Source organism: Phocoena phocoena, chromosome 13 (genome assembly GCF_963924675.1).
Source record: "Phocoena phocoena chromosome 13, mPhoPho1.1, whole genome shotgun sequence".
NCBI classification, from domain to species: Eukaryota; Metazoa; Chordata; class Mammalia; order Artiodactyla; family Phocoenidae; genus Phocoena; species Phocoena phocoena.
In genome coordinates this window covers 66,573,438-66,591,708 of record NC_089231.1, presented here as the reverse complement: position 1 = coordinate 66,591,708, position 18,271 = coordinate 66,573,438, and the positions used below count along the sequence as shown (strand labels likewise).

Here is an 18,271-nt window from a genome sequence, read left to right as displayed (position 1 = left end):
TCTCCAAAGCGGCCACGGGGAGGTGAGTCGCCTGCTGCCCTGAGGCTCGGCTAACTCCCGGATCTTGGGCTGGGCGTCCCTCACGCACGCCGCGTCGCCGTGGAGACGGGGGCGGGGCCGGCGCAAGATCTGCGTCCTAAGGGGCGGGAAAGCGCGGAGGCTGGCGTAGGCCGCGCGGGCTTGAGGAGGCTAGACCACGTCTGCCGGGATTTCTCTGAAGCGTGAGGCGGGAGCGCTCGGCCTCTCCGGCCGGAGCCCGGCGACGAGCGCACTTCTCTCCGAGCCTGGCCGGTGACTGCCCTGTGGGAGCGTCCGTTTCCTCCTCCTCTAGAAGTGCAGGTGAGGCTACCTCCCCATGGGGCTGAGGTCCGAGAATGGAGGAGAGGTGGAAAAGGCGCGGAGGACGGCTCGCGGGGCCCACGTTCCTCGCCCGACGACCTCCTGCGCGTCTGGGGCGCCGCAGGCGGGTGCTGGTGCCGCGTCAGTGCAAGGCTTGTTAGCGTGCGCGTATCCGAATTCGGGGTTTCTGGATCCCTGCTGCGTGGCCGAGCGACGGGCGAGGGTTTTCAGACCGTAGGGGCCACACCTGAGCCCCGAGGGCCAATTGGGCAAACACCCGCAGCGGGAGATTAGTGCTCCGTTTTTATTTGATGGGAGGCCGTTCAGATTTATTGTTAATCTCTGGATTATAGTAAAGATTTGTTATTCGTTGACTGAATCGTGTTAGGGCCCTGAGTACCAGCCCCAGCTTTCCTACTTAGCTGGTGACCTGGGGCACTTCTTCTTTAAAATAAAGATGGTTACCACCTGTTGGGGTGGTTGTATTAAAGCAGATAATTAATGAAAATTGTTTAGTACTGTGCCTGGCACAGAGTACCAGCTCCATGAATGCTATTTTGAATCTAATCTATACACTCTAGGTGGCATGATACCCGCCTAAGTGCCGTGGAAATATGAGACTTGGAGGTGTCATGGAAGGCTTCCTGGAAGAAGTAGTTGAAGCTTATTCTGCGACCCTAGTATATGAATTTGGGTATTTTCTTGCTTTTCTTTAGTAAGATCATTCATTTCTCAGTTATTGTTAGGAGCTGCAGAATACCATAGAAACTTCTTTAAGATACTTTTACATTTTTCGAATTCACATGTGTATTTAAAAATTAATATTAAAACCTTAAATTAGAAAATAGTCTCCAGGCTCTAATTCCAATTTCCATTCTGTTCCTCCTGATGTTATTTGTAAATTGGAAGTAAATAACCTTATAGGTGATATTTCTTGATTTGTTACGTTTACACGTTAAGTGTTGACCATTCATGGGAGATGCACAGGTTTTCTTCCCTCATCTTACCAACGTGGTTATGTGGTAATTTGTTGTTAATAGTCAGTGTTTACATTATATAACAGATATTCACTGCTGAACCGAGTAGACTAACTGCAACTCTTCCTTTCTCTTACATCCCGTCATTTTTTCTGAGAATTAATAATTGTCTTATTTTCTTATTTTCCTAGTGTTCCATGCACAGATCACTAATGTTTTTTTCTGAATGCTTCAGTATTTCTCATAGACCTGTCAGTAATTTTTTGCATACTCTCAAAACCATCAGTTCCATTTCTTTCCTGGAGACTTTCCTCCTCTGCTCTAATCTGTTCTGGTGGCTCTGTGCCCGCTGTTCCCAGTTCTAATCTAGAGACTTACTTTGACATCTGTCCTGGAATTTGTTTCTTTTTACTATTCTTTTGTGTTAGATTCACTGTTCCCAGATCCCTGGTTTTTTTTTTTTTTTCTTCTTGATTTATTTCCTTGGTTTTTGGAGCACATTTTCCTGTAATACTACTACTTTTAGTACTTCTTCCTCCTCTTCTTTTTTTAATAGCTTTATTGCGATATAATTCACATACCATACCGTTCACACATTTAAAGTGTTCAGTTGTTTTTAGTATATTCCCAGTTATCCAACCATCACCTTAATCAATTTTAGAACATTTTAATTACCCAAAAAAGAAGCCCTTACCTATTACTAAGTCACTTCACTGTTTCCCTTCAATCCTCCCAGCTGTAGGCAACCACCATTTTACTTACAGACTCTATAGATTTTCCTGTTCTGAGCATTTCATATAAATGGGATCATACAATATGTGGTCCTTTGTTATTGGCGTCTTTCACTTAGCATAATGTTTTCCAGGCTCATCCATGTTTTAGCATGTAACAGTACTGCATTTCTTTCTATGGCTGAGTAATATTCCATTGTATGGATATACCATATTTTGTTTATCCATCCTTTAGTTGGTGGGCATTTGGGCTTCTACTTTTTGGCTATTATGAATAATGCTGCTACGAATATTCATGTACAAGTTTTTGTATAGACATACGGTTTCAGTTCTCTTAGATATATACCAAGAGTGGGATTGCTGGATCAAATGGTAACTCTGTATTTGTCTTTTTAGTAACTACCAGGTTGTTTTCCAAAGTGGCTGCACCATTTTACATTACTACCAGCAGTGTAGGAGGGTTTCAGTTTCTCTACATCTTCACCAATACTTATTATTATCCTTCTGTCTTTTTGATTATGGCCATTCTGATGGGTACCTCATTGTGATTTGATTTTTATTTCCCTGATGGCTAATGATGTTGAGCATCTCAATGTTCTTATTGGCTGATTATATATCTTCTCTGGAGAAATATCTAGTCACATCCTTTGTCCATTTTTAAATTTGGTTAATTGTTTTTATTATTGAGTTATAGGAATTTAAAAAATATAATCTAGATACAAGTTCCTTAGCAAATATGCAAATATTTTTCCCATTCATTGAGTTATCTTTTCACTTTCTTTTTTTTTTCTTTTCACTTTCCTGATGATGTCCTTTGAAGCACGAATGTTTAATAAAAACAAAATTTATTTATTTAATTTTGGCTGCTCTGGGTCTTAGTTGCGGCACACGGATCTTTAGTTGTGGCACGTGGACTTCTTAGTTGTGGCATGCATGCGTGATCTAGTTCCCCGACGAGGGATCAAACCCCGGGCCTCCTGCATTGGGAGTGCAGTCTTACCCACTGGACCACCAGGGAAGTCCCACCAATGTTTAATTTTGATAATGTCCAGTTTTCCTGTATCTTCTCAATAAAGGCATATCTTAAGCCTTTTCTCCTTGCATGTTGGAAAAAGTGTTTGATCTACCCTGACATTTGGCCTTGGTTCAGGACCTCTCATCTGAGGATTTACATCTTTCAGTTTTGAGACAATTCTTATTTCTTTGATAATTTCTTCCTCTTTCGTTCTCTCATATCTCTCTGGAATTCCTGCTAGTTATATATCTGATCCCCTGGATTGAGCCTTCGATTTTCTAACTTTATTTCCTTTTGTCATTTTCCCCCCTCTTCCTATTTCTGGGACATATTAGCCACCTTCTAATGTTTTGATTCTCCTATATCTTTCTTGTTTTCTTTTAAATAATATCCTTATTTTATTCTATGTGTATATAATATGTTCTCTTATCTCACTGAGGATATTAATCATAGGGTTTTCTTTTTTGTTGTTGGTGGTTTTTTCTTTTCTTTCCCATATTGTCTTTGTTTACTCCAGAATTTTAAAAAATTTTATTATGAAGAATTTCAACCGTGTATAGTATGTACCCATCACCCATTTTCAAAAATTAACTCATGACCTATCTTCTTTCATTTATATCTCTGCCACTGTATTATTTTTGCTTTGTTTTTTATTTTGAAATAATCTCAGTCTTCAGAGAAGTTGCAAAAATAATACAGAGAACCCCCATATACCTTTATTCACATTTACCACTTTTTAGCTTTTTTTTTTTTTTTTAAATCATTTTCTCCATGATTGTCATAAGATGGGGGTTATCCAACTCTACAACTCCCTCCACATTTGTCTCTGGGCATTTTGTGTATGGATAAGCCCTCCTTTCTACCCCATTTATCTAACTATCTGTTCATCCCTTTATTGTCAGATTGGACTCACGGATTCCCATTTTGTTTAATGTGTTATAATTTATTACTGTCCTTAATTATTTTGGTGCTTAAATTTATCATATTTTATCTGTAAATTGTTATCCATATTCGGTAAAAGACACAGTATCCTTTTAAAAGAACCAACACCACTATCACAGCAAAAAAAAAATGATAATTCTTTAATAACTCATTAAAACATTAAGTTTAAAAAAGTTTAAATTTCCCTCATTGTTTCATATTTTTTGTTTGACAGTTGTAGTTTGTTAAAATCAAGATCCAGAATCAAAGTCCATGCACAGGCTCCGGACGCGCAGGCTCAGTGGCCATGGCTCACGGGCCCAGCCGCTCCGCGGCATGTGGGATCTTCCCGGACTGGGGCACGAACCCGCGTCCCCTGCATTGGCAGGCGGACTCTCAACCACTGTGCTGCCAGGGAAGCCCGATAAGCATCCTTTTTAAAATAATTTTTTAATTATAATTTTCTTAATTTTTTTAAATTATTATTTTTTTGGCTGCATTGGGTCTTCATTGCTGCACATGGGCTTTTCTGTTGTTGCAGCAAGAGGTGGCTTCTCTTGTTGTGGAGCATGGTCTTTAGGCACGCGGGCTCAGTAGTTGTGGCTCACGGGCTCTAGAGCGCAGGCTCAGTAGTTGTGGCTCGCAGGCTTAGTTGCTCCGCGGCATGTGGGATCTTCTTGGACCAGGGATTGAACCCGTGTTCCCTGCATTGGCAGGCAGATTCTTAACCACTGCGCCACCAGGGAAGTCCCAATAAGCATCTTAAGTCTCTTTTAATGTATAAGTTTTCCTATCTTTCCTTAGCAGTTTATTGAAAGAACTGAGTCGTTTGTCCTGTAAAGTTTCCTACATCATTGATTTTGCTGATTTTAAAGTCATTTTTATTTGTCCCTTGTATTTTTTGTAAGATGGTACTTAGTTCTAGATGACGCTTGATGATATTTAGTTTCAAGTTTTTGGCAGGAATACATCACAAGTAGTGGCGCTTCCTCAGGATTACTTTGTTTTGGTTTCATTCTTTCTTTTTTTTTCTTTTTTTAAAAAAATTTTTGGCTGCACTGCGTGGCATGCGGGATCTTAGTTCCCCAACCAGGGATCAAACCCATTCCCCCTGCATTTGAAGCGGAGCATCTTAACCAGTGGACCACCAGGGAAATCCCATATTTTGGTTTCATTCTTTTTTGTTGGAGGTCATTTCCAAATGTCTTGTGCTTCTTGACTGTCCGTTCATACTTGAGTATCAGCAACTGAGAAGTTAATCGGAAGCTTCCAGTGTCTGAGCCTGCTTGTCAGTTTTTGTGTGCTTTTCTCTAGGGGCAAGCCTGCCTTTTCATTGATGGAGGTGGGGCACAGATGTCTTTATTTCAAAGTCTGTTAAGTCTTATCTACTTTTGAGAAGACTCTTCCAGTCTTCTGATTGGGAGCCAAGAAGTGTAGCTGCCAGAATTCTGAATGGAGGCTGGGGGGAGGGAGCTGGATACCCTACCTAGCAGGGTTGGGGAAGAGACTAGGGGCCCCAAATGCTCACCAAATAGACTTACATTCAGTCCCCTCATTTGTGGCCTGTGGCTTCAGTTCTGAGCGCCTTTCCTTGTTCCTTCTAGTTCTGAGCGCTTCGGGAATTCTATTGGCCTGCTTCTCTTTGGTATCCCACTCTGTAGGTTTTCGCTTCTTCAAATCTGTTAGGCCAGTTAATTTTCTTCCTAGTTGTTGCAAAAATTTGTGGAAATCTTTCATTTCCTGTGATCTCTTCTCCCATCTCATGGACCTTATGGTTTATACCCTTTTATCCTTTACTGTCATCTTAGGAGGTCAGTCTGTAGGTTTATCTTGGAGTCCACACCTAATGATTTTTGTTTTTCTTGGGCTGTCTTTTATATTTGGTTATCATTATGTATATTCCAACTTAGACATAAGTTCATATTCATACAAATCCTTACTGAGATCAAACTTATGTCCTGATCTTTCCAGTATTTATGTATCTCACCTGTTAGTTTCCAGACAGTGTTTTAGGTCCTGAAAATACAGTAATGAGGAGATCAGATATGGCTCCTGTTTTCATGGAATTTATATTCTTTATTAAAAATTTTTAAAAAAATTTTTGTTTGCGTTGGGTCTTTGTTGCTGCGCATGGGGTTTCTCTAGTTGCAGCGAGCAGGGACTATGTTGTGGTGCACGGGCTTCTCATTGCAGTGGCTTGTCTGTTGTGGGGCATGGGCTCTAGGCGCGTGGGCTTCAGTAGTTGTGGCATGTGGGCTCAGTAGTTGTGGCTCGCGGGCTCTAGGGCACAGGCTCGGTAGTTGTGGCTCATGGACTTAGTTGCTCTGCAGCATGTGATATCTTCCCAGACCAGGGCTCGAACCCATGTCCCCTGCATTGGCAGGCGGATTCTTAACCACTGTGCCAACAGGGAAGTCCCTGGAATTTATATCCTAATAGGGAAGGCAGATATGTAAAGTAATTAGAATGTTGGCACAGAGTGTCAAAGGAGTCTTTGACTGCAGAAAACATTCCATAGCATCATTATTAAACCTAAGGCAGTGACCCATTTATTATAGCAGTATTTCACACCAAAAAAATCTCTATTTGAATCATCTTTCAGTTTAATTTATTTACAGAAATAGTCACTAATTGTGACTTTTCTTACTTGGAATGTAGTACCGGAAAGACTAGGACATAGGTTTGAGCTCAATAAGGACTATTCATTTTGTATGGATAAACTCTCTTTTCTGGCTGATTTCTTGTCTGATTGTCATTGATATATGTGACCTGATTATAAAGGGTAATTTCATTCTTTTAGAATTAATGTCTCATGAATGCATCACAGTTACTCAACACGGGACGTGTTTGTTAGCTTTCCTCCACCACATACTTAAATTTTCCTCCTTTGTTTTACTACTTAATGTTAGTTTCCAAAGGCTGCCGTAACAAAACCCACAAACTGGGAGACTTAAAACAACAAATTTATTGTCTGATAGTTCTGGAGGCTGGAAATCTGGAATCAAGATGTAGGCAGGGCCATCCTCTTTCTGAATGCTCTGGGGAAGGATCTGTTCTGTGCCTTTATCTAGCTTCTGGTGTTGCCAACAGTCCTTGGTGTTCCTTGGCTTGTAGACCCATTACTCCAGTTTCAGCTTTCATCCTAATATGCTGTTCTCCTTGTGTGTCTGTGTCTTCACATGGCATTCTCCTCTCTGTGTGTATCTGTCCCTCTGTCTCATCTCCTCTTTTTATAAAAACACCAATCATTATTGGATTAAGGGTCCACCCTATTCCAGTAAGACCTCATCCTAACTTACATATAATTACATCTGCAAAGGCTGTTTCCAAACAAGGTCACATTCATAGATACTAGGGGTTAGAACTTCAGTATATCTTTCTGGGGGGCACAATTCAACCTACAACATTGCTATTCTTTGTACTAAGAAATAAATAAAAACTATGTTATTTATTAAGTTCATAATGAATATTATTGGTAGACTTTATCACTAAATGAAAATGAAAACTGTACACTGATCAAAAACTGCCTGAAGATTCTTTTTTTTTTTTTTTTTTTTTGTGGTACGCGGGCCTCTCACTGTTTTGGCCTCTCCCGTTGCGGAGCACAGGCTCTGGACGTGAACGCTCAGCGGCCATGGCTCACGGGCCCAGCCACTCCGCGGCATGTGGGATCTTCCCGGACCGGGGCACGAACCCATGTCCCCTGCATTGGCAGGCGGACTCTCAACCACTGCGCCACCAGGGAAGCCCTGAAGATTCTTATAGATAACATTGACAACCATAAATGTTAATCTTGGAGTGGGGCGGAATAGGAAATCTTGGCCTCTACTGGTGTTCTTATGAAGGGAAGTTGAAGGTCTTGGAGCATCACCTGAACAGGATGGATGAATCAGTCATAACCTTTTTAGTATGGCTCACTCTCCTCTCAGTTTTGTTTCTTAGAAAATAACTTTTAAAAATGCAATGAAAATTTTTGTTTTTAATCAGCAACTTCCCAGGAATTCCTTGGAGGTCCAGTGGATAGGACTCACACGCTTCCACTGATGAGGGCAAGGGTTCGATCTCTGGTCGGGGAACCAAGATCCTGCAAACCACTCAGTGAGGCCCAGAAAAAAAAAAAATCATTGACTTCCCATGTTCATCTATTGTTGAATTAAGAAGGAGGTGCAGGAGACTAGAAGCTGATGTGTAGCTGTTGAGGAATGTGGCTCCTTAGAGGCTTCAGGTAAATTACTCTCATTCTACTTTTTCTTATAGTTAGAAGAGGAAGATAAAAGACTTTTTGATTCATGAAGAATCTGCTCACTGAGAAGTGTGTATCAAGCCACTGGTTGAATTTTCATCAAAAAGGGATTAAACGGAGAATGGAGAAGAAGGTTGATTCCAGGTGAGTGATGGGACTTGACAAAAAAGATAACTGAAACTATGGCCCATATAAAAGCCTGTAAATATTTTGTGTGTGAAAATAATAAATTTTTTAAAAGTAGTTTTTTCCTAAATCATGGGTAGTGAGATAGGAATTTTGGGTAACAGTTTTTTGTTGGTATTTTGGGTTTCTCATCTAGAGTATAGCGTATAATGCACATTTCATACTTTATGTTACAGTCAAAATCCATTTTGAGTGTGTGGAGATATCTGTCATTGAAATTTTGACTTTGAGCTGAAATAAGGATGATTTTCCCGAGAAGTTATAACATCGAGGCTAGCTAGTATATCTTTCTCCTACTTTTGATTATGATTGCTTTCAGCCTGCTTTAAGGTTCTTTTGATTCCAAATAGGAGACTTCCAGGTATGGCTCGCCTAGGAAAAAGGAGGGAGTTTACAAGAAGGAGACTGCAGTTTACTAACAAACCTTAGACTCACAGTGGCGGGCCTGTGACTTGCAGCTGGCCCTTCATGAGTATCCCGCCCCCTAAGAGGGATTGGTTCAGGGATGTGCATGTGACTGCATGGGGCCAATCAGAAGTTCTCCTCTAAGGCCGAGACAGGCATTAAAGAGAGAGAGAGAGAAACCTACCTAATGGGTTGCTGTGGCAGCTGTTTCAGTCTCCACCCTGCATAGGCAATAGGGGACCCTATACTGTAGGAGTTATGCAGGTCAGCACACTGAGAGAAGCAGGAAGAGCTAACAATTTGAGACACCGGTTCTAGTCCTTGAGGCTCTGGTTCAGAATTCTTCTGAAGTACATGAGCTAGGGAATTACCTCTTTGTGCTGGCTGTCTTCAATATAACCATCCAGATCTAATCTCCACTCGTGTATCCAGTGCTTCCCATTGGATTTGGGCAAAGAGGTGCTCTGGCAGGAGATAGTGAGGAGGGAGAGAGGAGAGTGAGGCCAGACTATTTATCCCCTTGGCTCCCTCCTTGCAAGATGCCTTGGGTTGGCTGTGTCCCTCTGCTGAAACCCACAGTACCTCATAAGGTAGCAGACTTTGTATGACTCTCCTGGATTCTAGTGATTATTCTCTTTTATCCCTTTGGGCCTAGAGGTGGTACTGCCTTCGCTTTCACCAGCTTGAGGTTCCTGCACTTTCCCTAGTGGTTCGTCTACACCCATACCTTTGTTAATATGCCATCCTCAAATTATCCTGTGTTTAGTATGTCATCTGTTTTCTTTTGGGACCCTTGAGAGTTTTTATCATGGCTGGTGTTGGGTTTTGTCAAATATTTATTTGGCATCTATTGAAATGATCATATGGTTTTTGTCCTTTTTTCTATTAGGTGTATTACATTAATCGATTTTCAGATGTTAAACTAGCTTTCTATTCCTAGGATAAATCCAGCTTGGTCATAGTATTTGTTATATGGTTTTTGTATGTTGGATTTGGTTTGCTAATATTTTTTGATCATTTCTGTGTTTATAGCCACAAGGGATATTGGTCTATATTTTGTGTGTGTGTCATATCTTTGTCTGCTTTTGGCATCCGGGTGTGATACTGGCCTAAAAGAATGATTCTACAAGTGTTCTGACCACTTTTTGTTTCTGGAAGAGTTTATAGAGTACTGGTATCATTTAATTAATTAATTAATTTTTAAAACATCTTTATTGGGGTATAATTGCTTCACAGTGGTGTGTTAGTTTCTGCTTTATAACAAAGTGAATCAGTTAGTTATACATATACATATGTTCCCATATCTCTTCCCTCTTGCGTCTCCCTCCCTCCCACAGATTCTTAACCACTGCGCCACCAGGGAAGTCCCCATCATTTATTTTTTAAATGTCTGATAGAACTCATCAGTGAAGCTATCAGGATCTGGACTTTTGTTTTTAGGAAAATTTTTAGTTACTAATTCAATTTCTTTTTATAGATCTATTCAGAGTTTCTATTCTCTAGTCAGTTTTTGTGATTTGTGTTTTTCTGAGAATGTGTTCATTTTCTCTAAGTTGTCTAATTTGTTGGCATAAAGTTCATAGTATTCCTTTATAATTCTTTTAATTTATGAAGGGTCAATGATAATGTCCTTTCTTTCATTCCTACTTTTGGTGATCTGTGTCTTTTCTCTCTTTTCTTGGTTTTAGCTAAAAGGTTATCAATTTTGCTGAAGGGCTCCTGTTGTTATACTAACAGCAGCTAATCTGAGTTGGGTTCCTATTGCTTGAAACGTGGGATCCTAACTAACATACAGAAGTTTTTTATAGAATCGACTAGGTCTTGGACAAGGTGGAAGCCAGGTAGCTGAAGAGACTTATTCAGCAGTGTTTAGACCCTTCCTCCTGAGCAGTGCCATCTTTGTGCTTCACCCCCCACCTCCTGTTCAGACTGTGTCTCGGCTCAAAATTCAGTCCTGGGAGAATTAATCTGGTTCATCCAGCGTGAGTCAAATTTCTCCTGCTGCTCTAATCAAGTGGGACATGGAGCTCCCAGCACAGCTGCTGAGTTCCTACCCCTGCTGATCCCACAGAAGAGAGGTCCATCCTTGAAAGCTGAATCAACACCCTGACAGTGTTTACCAATGATCCACAGAGTACTCGTCAGGCCTGCCTTACTTCGTCTTCTGAAGCAAATTAACCATGGCCTTAAAATGAAGCTCTGTTTCCTCAAATACTCTGCGGCTTTAGGTTGGGGAGCCTTGAGAAGGGAATGAATTCCCTAGGTATTCTGCTGTAAAGCAATCTGAGATCCCCTGTTGTGAGTCCTATAGGACTCCTTGGAGTTCCTTGACTCTCCGTGAACTTTCCTTCTACACTGCATGTGCCAAGTATTCCCACCCAACTCTTTCCAGTTCCCTACTCCCAGCTAATTTCTACTCATATTTCCAAACTCAACTCTAATATGATCTCCAGGAAGCCTCTTCTGACTACCCTATTCCCACCCAGTGTGTATATTCCCATAACACCCTAAATTTACCTTTTTCTTAGCATTTAACGATTGGTATTCTCATTGTCATCTCAATACACCATAAGCTCTTGAGAAACTGTCTTCTATAGATATTGGGTGTGTGTCAGTGTCCTATGCTTGCTGTAAGCTATCAATGTCTTATTTTCTCATTGTAAGACATGAGAAACACATTGAATACATATTTGTCTTCGTAGCCCCTGGCCTTGCTGTGTTGCTGGGCGTATAGTAGGTCCTTGATACTGATTGAATAAACAAACATTACAGGATACACCTGCCAAGTAAACAGTTAAATGAATTGGTCAGTGCATGCCTTCCCCTTGGCACTTTTTTGTTTTTCTAATTTTTCTTAATTTTTCAAAAATTGAAGTATAGTTGATTTACAATGTTGTGTTAGTTTCAGGTGTACAGCAAAATGATTCAGTCATACATATATATATATCTATTTCAGATTCTTTTCCATTGTAGGATATTACAAGACATTGAATGTAGTTCCCTGTGCTATACAGCAGGTCCTTGTTTATTTTATATATAGTAGTGTGTATCTGTTAATCTCAAGCTCCTAATTTATCCCTCCCCCCCTTTCACTTGGTAACTGTAAGTTTTCTATATCTGTGAGTCTGTCTCTGTTTTGTAAGTTCATTTGTATCATTTTTTAAGTTCCATATATGTGTATTACATGAAAATTTGTCTTTGTCTGACTTACTTCACTTCGTGTGATAATCTGTAGGTCCATCCATGTTGCTGCAGATGGCATTATTTCATTCTTTTTTATGGCTGAGTAATATTCCATTGTGTATATGGAATATACACATCTTGTCTATCCATTCATCTGTCGATGGACATTTAGGTAGCTTCCATGTCTTCACTATTGTAAATAGTGCTGCTGTGAACATTGGGGTACATGTATCTTTTCGAATTAGTTTTTTTAATTTATTTATTTTGGCTGTGCTGGGACACGGCACGTGGGATCTTAGTTGCGGCTTGCGAACTCTTAGTTGAAGCATGCATGCAGGATCTAGTTTTCTGACCAGGGATCAAACCTGGGCCCCCTGCATCGGGAGCGTGGAGTCTTACCCACTGGACCACCAAGGGAAGTCCCTCAAATTAGAGTTACCGTCTTTCCCCCTTGTCACTTTTGGATGAGCATTTTCAAATTCTGTCTTTCTCCTCACTTCCATTTTTCTGTATTTCTTGGCTAATCAGTCCTCCCGTTGACATTAAAAAAAAATTATATTCCTAGTTTTTATTCTCCTCCCCCATTCTTCATGATTTTTGGATTCCGATATTGTTTTTGAAGTGCCTTCTGTTTCATATTTCTTTCCATCATTCTGCCTTTCCTCTGTTCCATAATTTAACAATTTTTAAAATATTTATATATTTTTATTTATTTTTGGCTGCGTTGGGTCCTCATTGCTGCACACGGACTTTCTCTAGTTGCAGCGAGTGGGGGCTACTCTTTGTTGCGGTTCGCGGGCGTCTCATTGTGGTGGCTTCTCTTGTTGTGGAGCACGGGCTCTAGGCATGCAGGCTTCAGTAGTTGTGGCACGCGGGCTTAGTAGTTATGGCTCACGGGCTCTCGAGCGCAGGCTCAGTAGTTGTGGCACACGGGCTTAGTTGCTCCGCGGCATGTGGGATCTTCCCGAACCAGGGCTCTAACCCGTGTCCCCTGCATTGGCAGGCAGATTCTTAACCACTGTGCCACCAGGGAAGACCAATTTAACAAATTTTATATGCCTACCTACTATGAGTGCCTGGCAATATATTAGGGGCTCAGTATATATTAGCAGATAAAAATGGTCCCTATCATCATGAGGTTTTCCGATGGGGACCAGGCACATATGTACATAGACAAATCTGTGGTTTCAGTTTGTGATCTCTTCCTTTAGGTGTTAAAATAACTTAGAATTCTGGGGCCACCTGTTGGTATCTTTATGGTCTCTAAATTTCCAGAGCTGTAAACAGTTCATCTGCTGCCTGATTCAGTAGCTGGTGAGGAGGAGCTCAGAGTCTGATGAAAGGAGAGAGCAGTGGGCAGGGATGACTTTTAGGCATGGGCTTCCCAGTCTGACTACCTATTTGATTATGTAACAGGGCTTCAAGAGGGCACTGTCCCAGCACACCTTCCCTCAATTTGCTATTTCATAGGCTCTTAACTTTTTAGAGCCTCTTTCATTTTTATTTTAAAATGAGTGGGATGAAAGTCTTATTTTTAAAATTTTTGCTAGTTTTATTTTGAAATAATTTCAAATTTAGAGAAAAGTTGCAAGAATAGGACAAAGAACCTTTCTTCTCCCAGATTCTCTTGTTCTTAACATTTTACCACATTCGTCTGTCTGCCAGTTTGTTTTTCTCTCTCTCTCTCTGTCTGTCTCTCAGCATTTTCATTTCATTTGTGGACATGTGCAGAGGGGCAAAACATTTTACTCACTGATGCACATGCTCCCAGCTGAGGTCAAACAAGGCAGTGTTCTGCCTTTTTGTTTCAGCTCATAATTTAAGCAAAGGTCCTTTTACCCAGTCTGTGTAGTGCCATGTTTTCACAGTTTTGTGCTTTTTGTTGACAGTTTTGCTGTTTAAAGTGGCCCCCAAGCGTAGTGCTGAAGTTCTGTCTAGTGTTCTTAAGTGCAGGAACGCTGTGATGTACCTTATGAAGAAAGTGTATGTTAGGTGAGCTTTGTTCAGGCATGAGTTACAGGGCTCTTGGCTGTGAGTTCAATTTAATGATTCACTATATGTATTAAATAAGGTGTCTTTAAACAGAAGTACACATAAAACAAGGTTCTGTTTTGGTTTTTTTGTTTTGTTTTTTTCAGTACACGGGCCTCTCACTGTTGTGGCCTCTCCCGTTGTGGAGCACAGGCTCCGGACGCGCAGGCTCAGTGGCCATGGCTCACGGGTCCAGCCGCTCTGCGGCATGTGGGATCTTCCCGGACCAGGGCATGAACCCGTGTCCCCTGCATCGGCAGGCGGACTCTCAACCACTGCGCCACCAAGGAAGCCCACAAGGTTCTGTATTGATTAGTTGATGAGAATGTTTTTGAGGGCTGGCAGGAACCTAACCATGTATTTTCCCTTAGGGACAATGCTTCAGTATATTCACTAACTCAGTGTTTATGGACTTTATAGAACTTATCGCAAATAACGAGAATCAACTATATCTATATTTCCCCCCTCCCCTGGACCACTTGAGAGTAAGTTGAAGCCAGTTGTCCCAAAAATGTTATTTACAGCAAAAAGAAAACAACGAAATGTAAGAAAAACTTTCCTTTTTGTTCATTTTATACTTTTAGTCCCCTTTAATTTGGAAATATTTCTCAGTATTTCCTTATCTTCCCTGACCTAAGCATTTTTGAAGAGTTCAGATCACTTACCTTTTATGCATATTTCTCAGTTTGGGTTTGTTCAGTGTTTCTTCATGATTGAACTCAGGTTGTACATTTTTGGCAGGAATTTTGCAGAAGTGATGCTGTGTTCTCAGTGCATCAGTACCAGGATATTTGGTCCTATTACCATTGATGTTAACTTTTTTTTTTTTAATTTATTTTTGGCTGTGTTGGGTCTTCGTTGCTGTGCGTGGGCTTTCTCTAGTTGTGGCGAGCAGGGGCTGCTCTTTTTTTTTTTTTTTTTTTTTATTTTTATTTTTGGCTGTGTTGGGTCTTCGTTGCTGTGTGCGGGCTTTCTCTAATTGCGGCGAGCGGGGCCTACCCTTTGTTGTGGTATGCCGGCTTCTCATTGCGGTGGCTTCTCTTGTTGCGGAGCATGGACTTTAGGCACACGGGCTTCAGTAGTTGTGGCTCGCAGGCTCAGTAGTTGTGGCGCACAGGCTTAGTTGCTCCGCAGCATGTGGGGTCTTCCCGGACCAGGGCTCAAACCTGTGTCCCCTTCATTGGCAGGCGGATTCTTAACCCCTGAGCCACCAGGGAATCCCGGGGCTACTCTTCTTTGTGGTGCGCAGGCTTCTCACTGTGGTGGCCTCTCTTGTTGCGGAGCATGGGCTCTAGGCACGTGGGCTTCAGTAGTTGTGGCACGTGGCCTCAGTAGTTGTGGCTCGCAGGCTCTAGAGTGCAGGCTCGGTAGTTGTGGCACACGGGCTTAGTGGCTCAGCAGCATGTGGGATCTTCCCGGACCAGAGCTCGAACCCATGTCCCCTGCACTAGCAGGCGGATTCTTAACCACTGCACCACCAGGGAAGCCCGATGTTCACTTTTATCACTTGGTTAAGATGATGTCTGCCAGGTTTCTCCACTATAAAGAAATGAATAAGTATCTTGTGGCCAAGATATTTTGAAATTACATTAATAGCCTGTTTCTCATCAAACTAGCACCCACTTGTTTTTACATCCGTTGATGATTCTTGTCTGAATCAGTTGCTACTGTGATGGTTCTTAAAAGTTTATTAATTGCATTCTACTGCAAGTAGAGATTTCCATTCTCCCTCATGTATTTATTTACTTATATCAGTATTTTGTGGATTCGTATTTTATTTGGTGGGTTTTAATCTATTACTGCTGAAATTGTCCCAGATTTGGCCAGTGGGAGCCCTTTCAAGCTGGCTCCTGTGTCCTTTTCACACGCCCCTGTCATTCTTTGATCATTTCTTTACTTTTTGACCCATTAAGATATTCCAGGCTCACCTTGTATTTTCCTTGTCTCAGACCTGAAAGTCAGCTATATTTCCAAGGACTGCTGCTTCCTCTTAGTTGGCAATGGTATTTTATTTTATTTGGTTTTGTTTTATTTTATTTTTTTTACAGACGGCTTTCCTAGGGCCCATTACTTGGAATACTAGTTGGCAGTGGTATTTTAGAAACAATATTTGAGCCATCGGTTTGCTTATTGCTGATGGGATGTTGTTGCCTCTAGGTATTTCCTGCAGGCAGATCTCTGACATACATATTTTAAAAATCTTGAGTTCATACCAATAAGATGATCTCTTAATGTTTCTGGAATGGGATTAAAAGTCATAAGTTTAGTGTTTAGTAAAAGTGTGTAGTTGTGTATTGTTACAGTTGTCACAATCTGAAAATCATTCCTAGTTTTTTACGTAAAGGAATCTGTTTCCAATTTGTAAATGATTCCCATTAAATGACACATTAAAAAAGAGTGTGTTAGGACTAATGGCTCCAAGGTACCCTCCAGCTCTATAGCTCCTGCTTAGAGCTGAGCCAGCAGTACCCACCTCCAGATAGGGTGGGTATTTCTGTCAGAGATTGGGCTGCTTATTGTCCTTGAAGGGGAGTTATTATCATTCCGTCTCAATGAGCTTATCTGTTTAATTTCACTTGTATGTTAAAAAGTATTTGCATCACATGCAGAGATAATTTGATTCTCTCCTTTCTCCCTTACTCCTCAAATTTAAGGTCTTCAAGGGACGGTGCAGTTAAGAAACCTTATTCTCCAAAGATAATGTCCAAAAAGAAGTCTGCCTTTTCTGGGATCTGGAGTGAGATACCTAGGGCCAGGCACCCTGTACAGTATCATCCCTCATATGCCTGGTCCCGAAGGGGCAGGCTAAGAGAACTGCGCATCAGGTGAGCTTGCAAGGGGTCCCCTCCCCTGTCTCAGTGACTTTTCCATTGTTCTCCCTTGTTGGTTAAAATGAGGGGATGATACTTACTCTCTTATCTCAGTTAATTGGAGACCTTGCTGACTGTTTGTTCTTCATGGCAGAATGTTCAAAATATTTAGGAATCTGCTGATGTAAAATCTGTCATTGAGTGTTTTCATTCATGGTCTCCAGTTGTGCCCCACAATGTATAAGCTATAAAGAGTCTTCCAGAAGTCTAAGCATAGTCCAAGAAAATGATCATTTTCTGCTACTCCTTTTTTTTTTTTTTTTTTTTTTTTTTTGCGGTACGCGGGCCTCTCACTGTTGTGGCCTCTCATTGCGGAGCACAGGCTCCGGACGCACAGGCTCAGCGACCATGGCTCATGGGCCTAGCCGCTCCGCGGCATGTGGGATCTTCCTGGACCGGGGCATGAACTCGTGTCCCCTGCATCGGCAGGCGGACTCTCAACCACTGCACCACCAGGGAAGCCCTGCTACTCTTGATTAGGTCTTTGAAAGGTATCCTTTTACTCATTCAACAAAAATTTATCAGGTGCCTACCCAGCCAGGTGTTATGCTAGATGCTGAGCGTACAAGGTGAATAAGACATTCCTGGTCCAGGACCTCATGAAAGCGTAAAATCAGGTAGGCTTGGCAGACTGTTAAACAAGCCACAACAGCAAAGTGTGGTAAGTGCTGTGAGAAGGGAGGATGTGGTGCCATAGGCCACCTGGCAAGAACAGCCATGCCAGCGTAGCCAGCAGTGACTTCCTGGAAGAGGTGGAGTTTAGCCAAGTCCTGAAGGATAATGTAAGAAAGCCAGGTAAAGGGCAGGAGGAAGAGCATTCCAAGCTGAACCTGGAGATCAACTGGCCAAGACAAGCCAACTTTTTCTGTGTGTTCCCAGGCACTGTGCTAGCTGGGGATACTGTGAGCCATGGTCCCTGCTCTCAGGGGCTCACAGTGCAGAGGGAACAACAGGCACCCTGCAAGCCGCTTCCTGGGATTTGGTGTCATAATGTTACACTAGGGGTTGGAGCTGGGGTCTGAGAGTACCAAGCTACTTGCTCTGTTTGGTTGGGGAAGGTCCAGGAAGGCTTCATGTAGGAGTGAGCATTGATGATGAGCCTTGGTGGGTAAGTGGGCATTTGCCAGGTGTTTTAGGCAGGAAGAATAATACGAGCAAAAGCACTAGCATGTACTTCCTTTTCCTCATCTCTGAAATCTTCATCAACAAAATACTTTATATTGAAAGTTTTTTTTTTTTTCTTTTTTTGCGGTACGTGGGCCTCTCGCTGTTGTGGCCTCTCCCGTTGTGGAGCACAGGCTCTGGACTCACAGGCCCAGCGGCTGTGGCTTATGGGCCCAGCTGCTCCGCGGCAAGTGGGATCTTCCCGG

General features: G+C 41.8%; 1 protein-coding gene across 5 annotated transcripts in view; it reads left to right on the top strand.

The window, feature by feature from the left end:
* The first annotated feature begins 8,272 nt into the window (after positions 1-8,272).
* SFI1 (SFI1 centrin binding protein) overlaps positions 8,273-18,271 on the top strand; it is a 71,032-nt gene continuing 61,033 nt past the window's right edge. For 3 of the 5 annotated variants that reach the window (XM_065889378.1, XM_065889377.1, XM_065889376.1), the window contains exons 1-2: positions 8,273-8,370; positions 16,686-16,856. In XM_065889378.1, the coding sequence (XP_065745450.1) occupies positions 8,273-8,370; positions 16,686-16,856 (269 nt within the window). The remainder of the gene's footprint in view (positions 8,371-16,685; positions 16,857-18,271) is intronic. The other 2 variants (XM_065889380.1, XM_065889379.1) reach the window with 1 other exon arrangement.